General features: G+C 40.7%; 1 protein-coding gene across 1 annotated transcript; it reads right to left on the bottom strand.

Annotated features, from left to right (window-relative positions):
* Window positions 1–1734: 1734 nt before the first annotated feature.
* KLRG1 (killer cell lectin like receptor G1) lies at window positions 1735–5779 on the bottom strand. Its single transcript, XM_059404465.1, has 3 exons — window positions 5723–5779; window positions 2689–2789; window positions 1735–2329 (listed from the first exon to the last, which is right to left on the bottom strand). The coding sequence occupies exons 1-3, from the start codon at window positions 5777–5779 to the stop codon at window positions 2218–2220; spliced, it is 270 nt and encodes an 89-aa protein (XP_059260448.1). The 3' UTR covers window positions 1735–2217.
* Between the last annotated feature and the right edge of the window lie 14628 nt (window positions 5780–20407).

The raw sequence follows: 20407 nt of genomic DNA, 5'->3' as shown, positions 1-20407 counted from the left end.
TCTCAGGGTCCTAGGATCAAGCCCCGCATCAGGCTCTCTGCTCAGCAGGGAGCCTGCTTCCCCGCCATTCTGCCTGCCTCTCTGCCTACTTGTGATCCCTCTCTGTCAAATAAATAAATAAAATCTTTAAAAAAAAATGTGTTTTGTTTTTGTTTCTTTTTTAAAAGTTGTGCTCTTATTGGTTCTACACTACCTAGAATACTGTTGCTTTGTGACAGTCCAACTGGATGTAGCACCCTCCTTGTATTTAGCAAGGGTAAGCCTGGGTCTCTTACTACTTGATATGTTTGCATTAGTTAAGAGAGAAACTTGGTAGCTTGGTAGCTCAGTTAGAGGGGAGGGGAAATCTGCTGCTAGATGGGTCTGAACTGAGCCATACTCGTCTGGGTAAGAGTTGAGAAACAACCTCTGTACATTAAAAAAAAAAAAAAAAAAACAATTAGTCAAACATCACATAGTAGGCAGCCATTAAATTATTTAAAAAGTTAATTTATGGGGGTGCTTGGGTGGCTCAGTGGGTTAAAGCCACTGCCTTCAGCTTGGGCCATGATCTCGGGTCCTGGGATTGAGCCCCACATCAGGCTCTCTGCTTAGCGGGGAGCCTGCTTCCTCCTTTCTCTCTCTCTATCTCTCTCTGCCTGCCTCCCCGTCTACTTGTGATCTCTCTCTATCAAATAAATAAATAAAATCTTTTTTTAAAAAAAAAGAAATTGTAATCTAGCATCATCAACAGTACAGTACAGAATGATGGTCCCCTCAGTATTCCTGCCCACGTCTTTTTTTTTTTTTTTAAAAGATTTTATTTATTTATTTGAGAGAGAGAGCATGAGTGAGGAGAAGGGCAGAGAGAGAAGCAGACTCCCCGTGGAGCTGGGAGCCCGATGCAGGACTTGATCCCCAGACTCCGAGATCATGAACTGAGCCGAAGGCAGTTGTCCAACCAACTGAGCCACCCAGGCGTCCCAACTGCCCACGTCTTTTAAACAGCACCTTCCCTCCCTATCTATCTCCAAACCCTACTTTTTTTAAAATATTTTATTTATTTATCAGAGAGAGAGTGAGAGTGAGAGTGAGTGAGCACAAGCAAGGGAGCAGCAGGCAGAGGGAGAAGCAGGCTGCACACCGAGCAGGGAGCCCGATGTGGGACTCCATCCCAGGACCCTGGGATCATGACCTGAGCCGAAGGCAGTCACTTAACCGACTGAGCCACCCAGGCGTCCCTCTCCAAACCCTACTTAAGAGAAATAACCAAGTTTTTCTCATTGTTGAGGCATTCATGCCTAAAATAATTTGGGAATCAAGCACATAAATGGCTTCTGTAAACTTTCCTCAGATTGACCACTATGTGAAATTAACCTGCAAATCACACATCCACAACATGGAAAAGATATGGTCATATATCAGTTTATTCAACCACATCTATGCACGCCTATAAAAATTAAATTCAGCCAAGGCCATGTCTTTAAGTGGTGAAGAGCTGAGAAACAGAAAGCACCACCCTGTTCTCATCCTCTTTCTACAACTTAGGTTCTCACTATTAGCATTATCCTTTAGAATATAGCTTTCTCCGTGAAGGGCCACCATTAGGATAAAAATATATTATGAGGAATCAGTAACATGCCAACTTCCTAGCACACATCAAAAACACCTAAAACACATGAGCAATAGTATATACCTGCGCAGAGTTCATCAGTTCAGACCATAACATTGAGGAAAGGCACACTTTTTTTTTTTTTTTTTTTTTTTTTTTATGACGGACAGAGATCACAGTAGGCAGAGAAGCAGGTAGATAGAGAGGAAGTGAAGCAGAGAGCCCAATGTGGGACTCGATCCCAGGACCCTGAGATCATGACTCGAGCTGAAGGCAGCAGCTTAAGCCACTGAAGCAACCAGGTGCCTCAAAGGTACACTTTTGACAGAAATGGTGGGAATGGGGGTGAAGGAGGCAGCATCAGTCACTACAGTGAGAAGTACTACAAAAAACTTATATTTCCCAAATGATCCTAGATCTGATCTTTAAATTGTTAGGATAATATCTAAATGTTCTCAAGGAGAGTCCAGCAACAAACCTTCAGTTCCCAGGGAAGCTGCACTAATCTTACATCAAATGCTATGTCCTAGAAGGTTCATCATTCACCAAATAAATGCTCAGGGTCATCTGAGCACCCAGAGGCCTGCTCCCTCGTGTGAGGGAGCCTTACCACAGATCTGACCCCCTCAAAGTCTGACCTTCTTACAGATCCACGGTAAAAGAGCTTCACAGCTAGCAGCTTGGAGATGGTGCTGGTTGATGGCTCCACACTTCTGGATCAAGCTGTTTGAAACAATGCTGTAAGAAATCAGGAAAGTCAATCATTTAAGGTAACATGAGAGCAAAGGAGCTGCAGGCATGGAAGAGATAAAAACTGAGCAGTTCTTTCTCCCTATTCAGGCCCCGCTTCTCTCAGCATCCAGAACATTAGCCTCTCTTTTTTTCATTGGGGTTTTTTGTTTTTTGGGGTTTTGGGTTTTGTTTTTGTTTTTTGGGGTTTTTTTGGCTCTCATCCACCATTCATTTCCTCTCCTGTTCTCGAGTTCCTTTCCTTACCCTTTCCTCTCCCCACCATCTATTGACCTTGACCTATTTCCCCATCACATACTTTCTCTTCTCCTTTTCTCTTTTTTCCCCATTTTTTTGAACCCCCTTACCTTGAGATTTTTAGGGGTGACCCATCTTCCCACCTCCAGCCAGATTTGTTCCTCAGACCAATCCAATAAAAATCATTTTTGAGGAACCGTAGAAGCAGGCTCTAGGGAGAGATTGAAGATGATGGAAAAAGGTAAGAAAATGTAGAAAACTAAAGAAGAGATTCAGTGTCATGATTGATAATTATTCTTTACACCCCCTCTCGTTACCATTATTATGGACTGAATATTTCTCCCCAAAATTCATATATTGAAGCTCTAATTAATAACATGATGGTACCTAGGCATATGGCCTTTGGAAGGTTATTAGTTTTAGACAAGGTCATGAGGCCCTCACTAATGATGAGATTAGTGTCCTTGTAAGAAGAAGAGTTCCCAGCGCACTCTCCCTCTGTCAGGAAAGGACACAATTATAGGGCAACTGTCTGCAAGCCACAAACAAGATCCTCACCAGAGACGGAACCCATCAACATTTTGATCTTAGACTTCTCAGCCTCCAGAACTGTGAGACATCAATGTCTATGGCTTAAGCCACCCAGTGATACTCTGGTTAGCAGTTCAAGCTGATTAAAACCACCACCTAGTCCAAATAACTAATCTCTCTTTTAAACTTTAATTCTAGAGTTACACGGCAGAGTGCAACATTTCCTATAATTCAACTTTATGTGTATAATTGCATTCTATAGCATGAAAGACAAGATAAATATTATACTCTGCCTTCCACTGTAACTTCCTCCTTGGTTAGATGAAGTACTTAATCGGTATTCAAATAACTTTTACAGAAGAAAAGCTTAATACCACTACGGAAGCAGTAATCTTTCTTATTATCATTTAATACATAAGTTATTATTAAGCTTTCAGCAATATACTTGCTTTTTTCCCACTACGCTCTTATTTTTAAAGTTCTCATCAATCTTGCATATGACAAGTAAAATAAAAACAGTTCTTAAGGAAACAAGCATAAGACAAAGTTAAGTTGGTCCCATGCTACCACTAGAACAGAGATAACAGATTCTTTGCTCTGTAGAGTCTGACATTCAAATGAAGGAGTTATACTCTAAGGTAATTGCCTCAATAAGTGGAATAAAATAAAGGATAAATCCCAGAAGATTAATTCTATTGTACGATTTGGCATTAGTGTAATGAATAGACTTTGCAATAAACATCCTCAGCTTTGAAAATTGCTTTTGTTACAGAGACTTTTCTTGTGATGCTGAATTTTCAATGTGATGTTAATGTTAACAAGTAATGTGTTTCTTCATGAGCAAAATGGATAAAATTGTAAGTTTGAAGACCAATCTATTCATGGGAGACAGTTACATATAACATAAGTAGCTCAGTTTGTGTGTGTTTTAGAGCATGAGTGAATATTTAAAGGTATTCACATGTATTTTAACAGATACTCAACCCCCTGGGTTACAGGTGGTGGGCAAGCAAATATGTGTGCAGGAGCATTTGTGGACATTTGATAACTGATGTCCCTGTGTATTCAGCAAATACTGTATGTATACTTAATGAGATAATTTCCTGCATCTTCTCAACACTCTACTTCTTATTCTTAATCCTTGACGTCACTGCAATTCCCTTGCGAAAAAAAATAAAAACTAAAACTAATAAGAAAGCATCCAAGTTATATCTCCAGTCCTTCGATTTTGCTACCAGGAATCTTGTGTGTTAATGGTTTTGTTTGGTTGCTTGGTTGGTTTGGTTTTCTCTGAGTTAGAGTTTGACCTGATAGATGTTAAATGAAAAGGCCATAACTTGTTCCTGTGATCATGTACTTCCTGACTATTTGTCTTAAGCTTCCTTCCTACATTAATGCTCTGAGATAACCGTGACGTCTTCTGGCAGTGGCCATCACAAAAGCACCATATTCTCAAATTCAGTGAACTTGCTTTGCTCTCTCTCCTCACTCCATAGACTTCTTCTGCTTGAAGGAATAGAAACTCAAAAAAGAGCAATTATTCCACAGCAACTTAGTGATAGTACTTGGACTAGAACCCAAGGTCTTGACCTAGTATGCAACACCTTGGCATGTCCTGTACTGAGATAGTCCATCTCTCTGCAACATCTCTCTCTCCGAAACTATGCTTTCTCGGAGTACCTGCCTGGCTCAGTTGGTATAGCATGAGACTCTTGATCTTGGGGTTGTAAGTTGGAGTCCCATGTTTGGTGTACATATTACTTAAAAAATAAAATAAAATGATGCTTTACCAGCCCTGAAAAAGATCATGAGACTCATAGGATGTGTCAAGAAACGTGCACATTTGGCTAAGAGACCACATTCTCTTTGATGAAACACACCAAGAAGACAACTTAAGCTTATAACATTAGATTTCAGTATTATTTACTGGGTCCCAGTGTTGCCACAGAACAGGCTGATGTATGGATAAGGAGGTCTACTAAAGTGAACACATCACGTTTGTTTCTCATTACAACCAAGGTCAGATATCCTAAAACCTGGGCTGGGTGAGGAAGACCTCACATGGTAAAGTACAAACTGCAGAACTAGAGGGTGAAAAGAAGCCACATCAGGGAAGAGAGGAAGTGTGAGGACATAATTCTGTGGAGAAAAGAAATGCAGGTGCTGTGATGGGAGGGAGTTTTGATCTTGAAAAGAAAGAAAGAGAAGAGAAAGAAAGCAGTGCAGGGAACTGCGCAAGACAAACACTTCCCCAAAACCACTCACTGGAAAAACAAGAGCAGCTGATTATCACAAGTTTTTACAAGCCTGGAAGTCCAAAGTCTGAAGCTCAGAAGTTCATTAGACACAGCCCAGTGGAGCCTGGTGGCCACAGCAGTGCTTCTGTGGGGAAGGAAGGCAGAGACCTAGGACCAGATAGCATGGTTTGAGGATCCCCTGAGTTGCACTGAAAGAGAGAGTTCCCCTTCTTGGAGTGCATTTGGGAGAGTCAGCATGGCCTCTCGGGGGTCAAAAGAGCTTGTGGACACTAGTGTGCTGCCCCGTCCATTAGCATAGGAACAGAGACACCAACGAGAGCAGCAAACCCTGGTGCCCGCTTTTGCTACACTTTACCATAAACTCCAAGCCAACGCACAATCGTGTCACTGCTTTTCTGGGACTAATGGACATCAGCTACAGCATGGCAAGACCCTCCCCCAGAGGATCATCACCACTCTGCACCACTCTGGGTCCCTAAAATTTGGAGTTTTGAAACCTAGCCATGAGCCTGACAGAAAATACAGGAGTACTGTGTCATGTGGTGGGCAGATGGCTCAGTCACAGACAGCATGAGGGCAGGGCCTGATGGAAGCCAGGAACAGAAGAGAGGAGACTGCAGAGGACTGACCTGAGGGATAGAGCAGCCAAAACAGAAAAACACAGTGCATACTGTGAAACACATCCTAAAGCACCAGGCCTGGGACAGTATAGGACCTCTTAATATAGCCATTATTCTCAGGAGCAGGAAACATAAGAGGCTTTCTAACACAGAAAAAACAGTGACCTACCCAAAATGACAAGACAGAGGAATTCACCCCAAAAGAAAGAACAGGAAGAAGCGATGACCAGGGAACTAATAATAAATAATATGTCTGAACCAGAACTTAAAACAACAATGCTAAGTATACTAGCTGGGCTTGAGAAAAGCATAGAAGACACTAGAGAACACCTTTCTGTAGAGATAAAAGAACTAAAAACTTGTCAGGCCAAAATAAAAAATGCTATAACTGAGCGGTGCCTGGATGGCTCATTTGGTTAAGTATATGCCTTCGGCTTAGGTCATGATCCCAGGGTCCTGGGGTCAAGCCCCTCATAGGGCTCATCCCTTTCCCTCTGCCTGCCACTTCCCTTGTATGTGCATGTTCTCTCTGTGTATCAAACAAACAAACAAAGTATTTTTTAAAAATTAAAAATGCTATCACCTAGATGCAAAACTGACTGGATGCAATGACAAGGATGAACAAAACAGAGGAACTCATCAGTGATATGGAAGATATAATTATGGAAAATAATGAAGCAGAAGAGAAGAGGGAAAGAAAAGAAAGATCCAGGATTCATGGATCATGAAGACTTAAGGCATTCAGCATAAAGCATAATAAAATTTGTATCACAGGAGTCCCAGAAGAAGAGAGGGAAAGGTAGCAGAAAGTTTATTTGAGCAAATTATAGCTGAGAGCTTCCCTAATCTAAGAAAGGAAACTGTCACCAAATCCAGGAAGCACAGAGAACTCCCATCAAATTCAACAGAAGCTGGCCAATACCAAGACATATCATAGTACAATTTGCAAAATATAGAGATAAGGAAAGAATCCTGAAATCAGCAAGAGAAAAAAATACCTAACCTACAAGGGAAGATAAATCAAATTAGCAGTAGCTGTCTCCACAGAAACCTGACAGGCCACAAGAATGTGGCATGATATATTCAATGTGCTGAATGGGAAAAATATGCAGTCAAGAATACTTTATCCTGCAAGGCTGACATTCTGAATAGAAGTAGAGATAAAGAGCTTCCGAGATAAACAAAAGCTGTAAGAGTTTTATGACCACTAAACCAGTCCTGCAAAAAATATTAAAGGAGACCCCTTAAATGGGGAAGAAAGACCAAAAACAACAAAGACTAGAAAGAAACAGAAAAAAAAATCTCCAGAAACAGCAACTTTATAGGTAATACAATGGCACTAAATTCTTATCTATCTATAATTACTCTGAATATAAATGGACTAAATGCTCCAATCAAAAGATAAAGGGTATCAGAATGGATTACAAAAAAAACAAGACCCATCTATATTTTGCTTACAAAAGGCTCATTTTAGACCTAAAGACACCTCCAGATTGAAAGTGAGGGCATGGAGAAACTTCTATCATTCTAATGGAAATCAAAAAGCCAGAGTAGCGATACTTATATCAGACAAACTAGATTTTAAACCAAAGACTGTAGCAAGAGAGGAAGAAGGCACTGTATCATAATTAATGGGTCTATCCAACAAGAAGATCTCACAATTATAAATATACATGCCCCCAACTTGGGAGAACCCAAATATATAAACCAATTAATGATAAACATAAAGAAACTCATTGATGGGGTGCCTATGTGGCTCAGTCAGTTAAGTGTCTGCCTTCAGTGTAGGTAATGATCCCAGGGTCAGAAAGGCCCACGTCAGGGGCCCTGCTCAACAGGGAGTCTGATTCTCTCTCTCCCTCTCCCTCTGCCCTTCCCCCCACTCATGCACACTCTCTCCCAAATAAATAAATAAATAAAATTTTTAAAAGAAACTCATTGATAATAACACAATCATAGAAGGGGACTTTAACACCCCACTTACAGCAATAGACAGATCATCTAAGCAGGAAATTAAAAAGGAAACAATGGCTTTGAATGACACAATGGACCAGACAGATTTAACAGACATATTCAGAACACTTTATCCTAAAGCAGCAGAATACACTTTTTTTCCCTAATGCATATTGAACATTCTCCAGAAAAGATCACATACTAGGTCCCAAATCAGCCCTCAACAAGTACAAAAACACTGAGATCATACTATGTGTATTTTCAGGCCACAAAACTCTAAAACCTGAAGTCAACCTGAAGTCAAAACCTGAAGTCAACCACAAGAAAAAAATTGGAAAGACCACAAATACATAGAGATTAAAGAACATCTTGGGGCGCCTGGGTGGCTCAGTGGGTTGAGCCGCTGCATTCGGCTCAGGTCATGATCTCAGGGTCGGGGGATCGAGTCCCGCGTCGGGCTCTCTGCTCGGCAGGGAGCCTGCTTCCTCCTCTCTCTCTCTCTCTGCCTACTTGTGATCTCTCTCTGTCAAATAAATAAAATCTTTAAAAAAAAAATAAAGAACATCTTACTAAAGAATGAATGGGTTAACCAGGAAATTAAGGAAGAACTTTAAAAATGCATGGAAACAAATGAAAATGAAAACACAACAGTCCGAAACCTCTGGGATGCAGCAAAGGTGGTTATAAAAGGAAAATATGTAGCAATACAGGCCTACCTCAAGAAGCAAGAAAAGTCTCAAATACACAACCTAACCTATACCGAAAGGAGATAGAAAAGGAACAGCAAATAAAGCCTAACACCAGCAGAAGTAAAATTTTAATAAAGGTTAGAGCAGAAATAAACAATATAGAAACAAACAACAAAAACAAAAACAGCAGAACAGATAAACAAAAAGAGCTGGTTCTTTGAAAGAATTAATCAAGTTGATAAACCCCTAATCAGACATATGATAAAGAAAAAGAGGGTGCCTGGGTGGCTCAGCCGGTTAAGCATCTGTATTTGGCTCAGGTCACCATCTCAGGGTCCTGGGATCAAGTCCATCATCAGTCTCCCTGCTCAGTGGGGAGCCTGCTTCTCCTTCTGCCTGGTCTTCCTGCTGCTCCTCCTGCTTGTACTCTCTCTCTCTGATAAATAAATAAAAACCTTTAAAAAAAACAGATTTTTATTTTAAAAAAGAGAGCAAGATAGAAAGGATCCAAATAAATAAAACCACCAGTGAAAGAAGAGAGATCACAACCAACACCACAGAACTATAAACAATTACAAGAAGTTATTATGAAAAATTATATGGCAACAAAAGGGGCAATCTGGAAGAAATGGATAAATTCCTAGAAACATACAAACTACCAATAGAAAACTGAAACAGTAAGAAATTGCAAATTTGAATAGACCCATAACCATCAAGGAAATTGAATCTGTAATCAAAAATCTCACAACAGATAAAAGTCCAGGGCCAGATGGCTTCCCAGGGGAATTCTACCATACATTTAGAGAAGAGCTAATACCTATTCTTCTCAAACTGTTCCAAAAAATAGAAATGGAAGGAAAACTTCTGAACTCCTTCTAGGAGGCCAGCATCACCTTAATTCCAAAACAAAAGACCTCACTAAAAAGGAGAATTACAAGCCAATAAGCCTGATTAACATGGATGCAAAAAATCCTCAACAAGATACTAGCAAATGGAATCAAACAGTACCTTAAAAGAATTATTCACCATGATCAAGTGGGATTTGTTCCTGGGTTGCAGGGGTGGTTCAATACTTGCAAATCAATCAACATGACATATCACATTAATAAAAGAAAGGATAAGAACCATATGATCCTCTCAATAGATGCAGAAAAATCATTTGACAAAATACAGCATCCATTCTTGACAGAAACCCTCAACAAAATAGAGATAGAGGGAATACATCTTAACATCATAAAGGCCATTATAAAAGGCCCACAGTGAATACCATCCAGAACGGGAGAAACTGAGAGCTTTTCCTCTACAGTCAGGAACAAGACAGAGAAACAAGACATATATATATATAACAGATAAGTCTTGTGCCACAAGAATTTAAAACCTTTTGAACACAAATGCTCTGCCCTTTTTACTTTACCCCCATGGAGTACTTACTTATATATGTCGGGGGTAGGGAGGTAAACTGAAGAGTCAGGGAAGGGTAAGAGAGATGAAATGATGTCTTAATTTCCAGAATAGCTTGAAACTTTTCATGCAGTTTTTAACCAAGTTGATTTAAAGGAAAAAATGAGCTTGTTCTCATTCCTCTGGACATGGCAAGAAAAAGTCCGTTTCTTTCTTCCCTTTATTTCAAGGGTAGAGGGATGGCTGATAAAGCACAGAAATGAACAAAGACTTGCTCAAAAACCTCAGGTAGAGGGGTGCCTGGGTGGCTCAGTGGGTTAAAGCCTCTGCCTTCTGCTCAGGTCATGATCCCAGGGTCCTGGGATCGAGCCCCACGTCGGGCTCTCTGCTCTCTCTCTCTGCCTGCCTCTCTGCCTACTTCTGATCTCTTTCTGTCAAATAAATAAAAATCCTTAAAAAAACAAAAACCTGAGGTAGAGTCTGAGGAGCTGGGATTAGATAGTGCCAGCATACAAATGCCAACCCTGCACTAATTTACTACTCTCTCAACCCACACAATTTTAAGTCACATGATCAGACCAGTTTACCACTTCTCACTGGTGAGGCTGGAGAGTGAAAGTTTTATTACCCCACTCAGAATAAACCTCAAAACCAGACTGTAATGATCAGTGCTCTGTGTACTCATGGACTGCGTGCGTGTGCATGTGCGTGTGCGCGTGTGTGTGGATAGAAGCAGCACAGAAGCATAACCAAGGGCGTTGACTCAGAATCCTCGTCCTCCAGAGAGGGTATAAACGAAAGGACTCAGGTTTGTTGTATTTACTTTAGAGTTTGTGATATTTGGTCTTATTTTACAGAGAAAAAAATGTAAAACCTAAAAGCAAAATGAAGACAAAGCTCAAACAGATAAAATCAGATTATTTTTCGTTCTTTTTTTTTTTAGATCAGTATTTATGCTTATATACCCACATACCTTTGCAAGTAATATTTTTAAATTATAACTTAAGTATTATTAAGGCATAGAACATACTCCTTAATCTACCAAACTAACATGGCTTATAGGATATAACTAAATTATTTCAATCTGTATGGAAATAAACTAATAATATGTCAAAGTTACTTGGTCATAACTTCAATTGGCTCATCTAATCTTAGGAACTGTATCCTTAAAAAATGACTTCAAGAGAAATAATTCATATACATATGTTTTAAATGAATAAAAATTAGAAATAAGAAAAATGTTGTCTAAGATAAGAAAAATAGATAAACAATAATAGAATAAAACAGAACCATAAAAAATAAGTACCTACAATAATTTTTAAATGTTTGGAAAAAACAGTAAGGAAACAATGTTATATGATGAAAGCAGAACATAAATATAAGGTGTCCAAAAAACCTGGAAACATAGGATAAATATATTTTTAAATATATATATATGTTATAAATGTATATGTTATATTTCTAAATAATATCATTAATTTATTTTTCTTCAATCTCTGGAAACCTTTTCATGTAAGGTATTTAAAGCAATGGATGTAGTTACTAATTTGGAAAAAAAAGTACAATACAGATCACCCATATCTAAAATCAACTGGGATCTATTGTTTTAAATTTAAAGGAGTTTTGCCTAAAAACATATCTAGAGATATATGGAGCATATTACTTGAAAATGTAACTAATATACTATTTAAAAATAAGTTTATCCTGTTTCCAGACTTTCAGATACCTTATAGTTTACAGACAGCATTTAGTATCATATAAAAACATGCAGATACATTAAAACATATCAAAGGAAAATTTGACAGACTACAAATTACTAGAGTTTAATATTGATATGAATGTTCCCTATAATTTTGTCAAGTGCACAATAATAAAAATAAATTAAGACTTGCTATGTAAACCAGAGCACTCTCTTTAAAAGACAGTGAGACTGTCCATTAACAAATGAATGGATAAACACAATGTGATATATCCATGTAATTGACTATTATTCAGCCATAGAAAGTATCGCCCTCGATGCGCAAGGAAGACAAGCCGCCCCAGTTCAGATGCATCTTCTCTCTCTTTATTTCTGCAAGTCTACACATTTATATACGCTTACATGACCAATCAGTGAGCAGGGTACAAGAGGGAGCGAATCAGGGTGCACACCTAAACAAACAACTTTTGCTAGCAACCAATGCTGTTTCCCTCCTCTTTGGGCATTCCGCTTAGTCTCATGAGGCAACTTTTCTTGGCAAATCGCCAGGTGCCATCTTTTAATGGCGGAGGCCACCCTGGCCAGGGGCCTGCCTCCGACATCTCCCCCTTTTTTCTTTTATGGCAGGGATCGTGCCTGTCTTAGGTTGTCAGTGGCGGGGAATATCCTTACCCGTCATCAGACGGCAGATATCAATGATCTGCGTCCTGTCTTAGGTTGGTATATTTCCCCCACCAATCTTACCCATCATTGACTACCGATCCAGCATACTTAGCCACACTTGGGGGGATGTTTCAACCTCGATGGCTAACAAGGCCTGCACCAGGGCTTGCTGTTGCCTAGGTTGCTGTCACCTCCAAATTTGCAGTTTCCTTACTAGTAGAATCAAGCCCACTACAAGGATTGTCATCAGATCAATTACGCTAGCCCATTGTTTCCTAAATGTTAACACATCTTGCAATGTTTTATCTCTGGGAGGGTTGCAAGCTCAACTCTGGTGTTATTTATCCTTGTTATGCCTAGTAGCAGGTGCTGAGTGTAGTTTTGGAATTCTGCGGACTAATTCCCCCGCAAGTATCGGGAGAGCTGTTGGGAGACATTCTGTAAGTCACTCATATTAGTATAGGCTATGGGAATTACACAAATTGCCAGGAAGGGTGCTATACATCCCAGTCCCAATAAGACCCCCAATATGTCCACTTGTTCTTGAACCAAATCCACTCTCTGGTTGACTAACAGGATTCCTGCTTGCAGATGTGCATTGATCTGAGTCTGTGTTTGAAGGGAAGCCGCCGTTCCTTCTGCAAGGGTGTTCACAGCTTCCGCAGTGGGTATAGTTGTAGCAAGTGAGACTGCTGCTGCCGTGGCAGCTGCTGTAGATACAGCCAATGCTGTCACAATGGCAGCTGTGATACCAAAATCTCTCTTCTTTCTGGATATCACCACCGGTAACTTGTCCTCTGGAATGGAAACTGGGATAGGAACATGGGTAGGGATACGCATAATCACAGCCAGCTTGAAGGCTGTGACATTCCAGCACTGGGAAAGATAGCAATTCATAGTGCAATTTAATGTATCATTCAGCTCGCTAGCATTTGCTACGAGGAAAAGGAATGGTGGCAAGATGCATATGGGAGCGGGCTGATAAGTAATATTATTGGGACAAGACATATTAACTGTTGTATCAAAGGTACTAGAGTCATTTTGCTTATAAGAACAGTTGAGGAATTTGCCACCATTTAACATGGACACTGCTGAGATATCAGTACATGCTCCTAGCAAGTTACAGACCTGCCATGCATCAAAGGGAGAGGAGGGAATATGAGAGAAGAGTTAGTCACTGGTAAAGGATATGGCCATGCTTTAACCACCACCCACAGCTCTCTGGCTTGAGTCTGCCGCAGGAGGTGTAGCATCCCCAGAGTTATCATCAGTATCTTCAGCATCATGACTGGTGTTCGGAGGCAAGGCTGCACGCACCAGCCACTCTGGGATCCAAATTGGAGTCTCCTTTGCCTGTGGAAAAACACATACAGACCCCCTACTCCATACTAACACTGGATCTGGTCCATTCCACTTTCCTGTGAGGATGTCCTTCCAAAGTACTAAAGGCTTAGGGGGAGCAGCAGCATTACTTGCCTGTCTGTCTGCAGCTGATTTACCCGTTTTGTCCAACGTTAAAAAATTCAAAATAAAGAGAATGGTGTTGAGCTTATCTTTAGGGGACCTGAAGGTGTTCCGTATTCCCCCATTTTGTTTATAAAGTGCATTTTTTATTGTAAGATGCGCGCTCCACAACACTCTGTCCTTGTGGGTTATAGGGTATTCCATGTATCAAGTGAATGTCAAGTTGTTGTAGGAAGGCTTTAAAGGGTTGTGAGGTGTAGGCTGGACCATTATCTGTCTTTAGCTAGCGTGGCTTTCCCCATGCCGCAAAAGCCTGTAGGCAATGGGCGATAATATCTCTGGATTTTTCCCCCGTATGCCCTGAGGCGAAAATTATTCCAGAGCAGGTACCGACAGAGAAATGAACATATCTTAACTTTCCAAATTCTGAAACATGTGTGACATCCATTTGCCATATATGATTAGGTAACAAACTCTTAGGATTAACCCCCAAGGACGGTGCAGGTAGTAAGGTCACACAATTTCTGCAGGAGACTAGTATGTCCAGTGCCTGTGCTTTTGTTATGTTAAATTTGAGGTGAAGAGTTAAAGCATTCACATGGAGCAGCCTATGATAATGTCTCGCCTGTTGCACTGGGTCCTCAATGGCAAAGACAAATTCTCCTCTGGTTAAGGAGTCTGCTAACCGATTTCCTTTTGTCAGAGGGCCTGGTAAGGTTGTATGAGCTCATATGTGGCCAATATGAAATGGAGCTTTCCCATCCCAAACTAATGTTTGGATTTCTTGTAATGCCTTAGAGATAGTAGACCTGTCATTAATAGAACCCATATTTTCAATGATAGAGACAGCTTGCACCACATTATCTACTATCTGATAAAAGGTTGAAGGGTTCTTGATGAAACATTTGAAATGTTTGAATGTTTTATCACTGTGAGCAGCTCGGTTTCTTGGGGAGAGGAGCTTTGAAATAGGAAGGTCCAACTCTCTTCTTTGGTAACCATAGCTCCTACAGGTGTCCTGGCTTCTTGCAGTAATAGCAAACTCCAGGAGTACCCCTATGTTTATATTGTTGAGCTCCCTGTAATCCCTGTAAACCTTGAGTGATTGGTGCAGCCGTAACCTGCCCTTGAATAACACTGTCATTTATATCCCTGCAAACTTTAATATATGTACTCAAGTCTTTGCTTTTCCAAGGTCTGATGGCTTCTTTACACCATTTATTAGCTTGCTCATACGCCAGCTGTTTTATCAATGGCATGGCTGCCTCTACCTCCCCAAATATTTGACCAGCTGTTTGCATCAGCCTCGCTACAAAATCAGCATATGCTTCATTTGGTCCTTGTATTACCTTAGACAGCTGACCCTGCAAATCCCCACTGCCTTGAATTGTTCTTCATGCTTTAGTGGCCGCCGCGGCTATTTGCAGATACACTGCAGGGTTGTATTGTATTTGGGCCTGCTTTCCCATGTCCGGTCCCATTCCCATTAACATTTCTAGGTCCCACTGAGGATTTCCAGCTGCTGCATTACGGCGGGCAGTGTCCTGTGAGTATTCTTGCCAGGCTGTTTTCCATACTAGATATTGCCCTCCTGACAAGGTTGCGCAGGCTAGGTTACCCCAGTCTTCAGGGACTAATTTCATTCCCGCTATGGTCTCCAACAAAGAGACCGTAAAGGCTGCCTGAGGGCCATACTGCATGACTGCTTCCTTTAATTGCTTAACTAGTTTAAAATCAAGAGGCTGATGATACCGCTGGTTGTTTTGGTCCTCTAAAACCGGAAAGGCAGAGGCCAGGTCATGATCTCTCCAGCTTGAAAACCTGCCACCACCACATGTGGTGCAGCAGCTACAAGCTCCTTGGCATGCCATAGGATTATACTGCAGAGAGGCACTAGGTGTCGCTGGAGTTGACAGTTTCAACTGTTCAAACTTGGGAGTGCATTTTAAGGTCTAACTCCTCCCCTGACATTTCTTCTAAGTCTTCACTAGAACTACCCCCTCTAAGGCACGAGAAGACCGCTCCTCTTTCACTTCCTCCAATGCCTCTGCTCCCTCTTGCAGAGCTGATTCACATTTGGGTTTAGGCCCCACCAGGCATCCCCAGACTAAGGTCCATATTGCCAGGGTCCCAGGTGGCAAAGGCGTTTTATTGTCCTGTTTCTTCAAATCCTCCCCTAAGTGGTCCCATTGAGGTATGTTTAGAGAGCCGCCTTTTCCACTGTATTCAAAAAGGCCTGAGCAGTTTTTGCTTTTAGTGAAGTTCCATTGGCTTTCAGCAGGTCTTTTAAAGACCCTTCCAACCGCACTTTAGATACTTCAGATCCCATTATGAACACACAGACAATAGACGCGGATGTTAACGACACGAACTAACACATTAAGCTTTTACACGCATGTACTTCAGTCGACCATTACTCCCCGCTTTACCGCGGAATTCCCACTTTTGAACGTGGCTAATGTCCCCGCTTACCTGCGGGCCTTTACTCCCTGCCTTACCACGGATTACCTTGCAAGATTCCTTTATTTAGTTCCCGGGTGCCGGCGCCATTTATTGCCCTCCACGCGCAAGGACGACAAGAAGCCCCAGTTCAGATGCATCATCTCTCTATTTCTGCAAGTCTACACACTTATATATGCTTACATGAACAATCAGCAAGCAGGGTACAGGAGGGAGCGAATCAGGCTGCACACCTACACAAACAACTTTTGCTAGCAACCAATGCTGTTTACCTCCTCTTTGGGCTTTCCGCTTAGTCTCCTGAGGCAACTTTTCTTGGCAACTCGCCAGGCGCCATCTTTTAATGGCGGAGGCTGCCCTGGCCAGGGGCCTGCCTCTGACAAGAAAGGAATGAAATTCTGATACATATTACAGCATGAATGGACCTTGAAAACATGGTCAGTGAGATAAGCCAGATACAAAAGTACGTAAGAGGCAAATTCAGAGACACAAGAAGTAGAACAGTGGTTACCAGGGGTTGGGGGAAGGGGGAATGGGAGTTAAGTGTTTAATGGATACAGAGTTTTGGTTTGGGATGAAGAAAAAGTTCTGGAGAGGAACAGTGGTGACAGTTGAAAAACAATGTAACTATACTTAATGCCACTTAATTGTACAATTGAAAATTGTTAAAACTGTATGTTTTATGTTTTGCATATATTTTACCACAATTCTGTAAAATGTTAACCAAAAAAAAAGATACTGAGAGATATCTTAACCTATTTACCACACCTACAATTTTTGTGTGAAGGTCACAGCTGCTGCTCGTTCTGTTTATGAGGGAAGGGTGATAAAAACATAGACATTATCAGAGTTCAACAGTTCTCCTACCATCATCCAAATGCCTGTGTTTCCAGGCATTTCTTTGAATCTTCTAACATATTTCAGATATCCTCATAACAAAAATGCTTAGCTCGACAAGTCGTAATTTATTTTGTGATACATATTTATTGAAATTTCACATCTTGGGAGACATAAGAGAAAAGCAAGTTATTTTGACTCTAGGCTTCATTTTGAGTGACAAGGAAAATTAAAGTGGAAAAGAAGAAAAACTAAAATTAAGTGATTCCTATATGTTAAAGGAAATTCCACACAGATTTTCTCATTTAATATCATAATAATTCTGAAAAGAACTTTCTCTACTTCATACCTGAGGAAACTGAGAGTCACAGAAGGTAAGAAAATTTCTCGAGTTCACGTAGCTAGTAAAGCAAGTAGTAAAAACCAACTTGTGACTGTCTCAATGACACCAAAAAAAGCCCTTTCTGTTACTTAAAATATGGGGGAAAGTGACCACCTTACCATAGTGTTTGTATTGTACTATCCAAAGAAGGAAGCCCTGATTATGTTTAGATGTAAATCCTAAAAACAAAGAAAAGCCAATATCAAAAGTTCAGGAGGAAGATAGGGACAATCCCGAAGTCATAAACTCTGACAGGGAAGAGGGTTAAGGCTGAATGAGAGGTTGTTAAAACAAGAGCCTGGTGATAGAATGATTATGATAATAAGGAAGAAAGATGTCACAGGGTGAGGAGCATTGGAATAGCTTTAAAGAAACCAAAGTATTTCCACGGGGAACTTTCTGATCAACAAGGTATATTTTACGATAACTTACCAACAACTATAACAAAGGTTAAGAGAAGGGCAGAGCCACAAGGGGCTGGTTCTTGTGAGCTGGCGGAGGGTGCGGCTAAAAACAAACCCAAAACAACAACAAAAAAACCCTAAAAGCAAATGCTAACATCCTAAATGAACTGAGCCTAACGGGAAAACATGGCAACAAAAATCAAGAACTTGAATATACCTAAAGATCTAAAGATAAATTCAAAAGAGCAAGAAAAACAACAGAGTCAAGAGAATCTCACTACTTTAAATAGATTTAAATCCTATAAGGTACATTCCAGATTTCAACTTCAAATAATTTTTTAAACATGAATAAAAAAAGCACAGCAGACAATTAATGGGAAAAGTCATCTCAGTTTTCAACATGTGCAAGATGTATCTGGAAGCCATCAAGTACAATATTTCTGAGAGTGGCTTTAAAAGGTTGACCTTTGCATATAGCGAACTAATTCTCTAGATATGTTCTCCACCAGTGGAATCCCAGTTTGAAAACTTTCCTCCTTAATAGACCCGTATGCTCTTCTAGCAGCTGTTTAGTCCGAAGTATGACACTAGGAATATCAGGCATACCTTAAAATAGAATATAAATCTTGCCTTGAGAACAAAAGAATAATGTCGCTAGTACAGGAGGCTCAGCAGATCAGACAGAAGTCAAGCCAGTGCTATAGAATCTGACAAAAGCTGGGGGCAAGACAAAGAATTACACCCAAGAATCGAGCAAGGCTCCCTGGAAGGTCAGAAGCGAAACCCATCTGACTGCTATTAAATCTCTCAGGGGCATTTTACCCTCTCCGGCATCACCTTGAACCAAGGGGCCTTATGAGAAAATAAACAGGTTTTGGAAATGCAGCCAAACTAACTCTGTTCAGCTTACTTGACAGCAGAGGCAAGACTCAGGGAAAGTAAAGAAAGACAGACAAAAATCCTCTAATACCGCTCCATTCCTTTGGGAAGTGCTGAGAATCAGAAATATCCCACGCCCCAGATATTCTGAGCATTAGCCCCGGTCCTCCTCCCTTCTTATTAGCACACAGCCTCATTTGCAATAATAGCTGCTACACCACACTGCCTCTGGCATTGTTTCGCATTACGACTCACTACTCTATCAGCATGGTTCCTGCAATGTTTCAAGCTCTTTGCTCACTTCTATTGACGTTGGTCAGCTCAAGTCTTCAGATGTGGATATATCAGAGTGAGAACAGAAGTTGCTGCAAAAGGTACAGAAAGCAAGGCTATTATGATCAGATGCCACAAAACCAAGATCTCACATATCGAACGAATAGATCTCAATGCATCCTATCATCTAGTTTAGGGAAGGCATAAAAGAAAAGGGAGTAACAGGGACAGACTGATTTGAAATTAGATTCTATGTAGAATTTCAAAGGAATGGGGGCACCTGAGTGCCTTAGTCAAGTGTCTGCCTTCGGCTCAGGTCATGATTCCAGGGTTCTGGGATTGAGCCCTGCATTGGGCTCCCTGCTCAGCTGGAAGCCTGCTTCTCTCTCTCTCCCATTCCCCCTACTTGTGTTCCCTCTTGCTGTGTCTCTGTCAAATAAATAAATAAATCTTTAGGGGGGAAAAAAAAGAATTTCTTTTTTTTTTTTTTTAAGATTTTATCTATTTATTTGACAGACATAGATCACAAGTAGGCAGAGACACAGGCAGAGAGAGACACAGGGGAGGCAGGCTCCCCGCTGAGTAGAGAGCCAGATTTGGGGCTCGATCCCAGGACCCTGAGATTATGACCCAAGCTGAAGGCAGAGGCTTAACCCACTGAGCCACCCAGATGCCCCAAAAAAAGAATTTCAAAGGAATGACTATTCCTCTTTCAACAGAAAACAAGACATTTAGATACTTCAATCTTTTCTTAAAATAGAAAGTTACACAATTTAGGGACTGTATGTTCTCCTCATCAGCTTTAGAGTAGTTACTTCTCTGAATTTCCCCAAAGAATGTTAATATAATTGAGTTCTTTTTTTTTTTTAATTGAAGTATAGTTGACACACAATGTTACATTAGTTTCAGATGTAGAATATAGTGTGGACAACTCTGGGTAAACAATGCTACAAAAGTAGTTAACATCCATCACCATACAATGTTGTTATAATCGTTATAGTTTCTTTTTTTTTTCTTCCTTATCCTTCTATTTTTTATTATTATTATTAACATATAGTGTATTATTTGTTTCAGGGGTACAGGCCTGTGATTCATCAGTCTTACACAATTCACAGAGCTCACCATAGCACATACCCTCCCCAGTGTCCATCACCCAGCCACCCCAACCACCTGCCTGCCTCCCTTCCAGCAACCCTCAGTTTGTTTCCTTGGATTAAGAGTCTCTTATGATTTGTCTCCCTTTCTGGTTTCCTCTTGTTATATTTTTTCCTCTCTCCCCCTATGATCCTCTGCCTTGTTTCTCAAATTCCACGTAT

This window comes from Mustela nigripes, chromosome 6, assembly GCF_022355385.1.
Source record: "Mustela nigripes isolate SB6536 chromosome 6, MUSNIG.SB6536, whole genome shotgun sequence".
Taxonomy (NCBI): Eukaryota; Metazoa; Chordata; class Mammalia; order Carnivora; family Mustelidae; genus Mustela; species Mustela nigripes.
The sequence above is the reverse complement of the archived record's forward strand: the minus strand, read 5'-3'. Positions and strand labels throughout refer to the sequence as shown.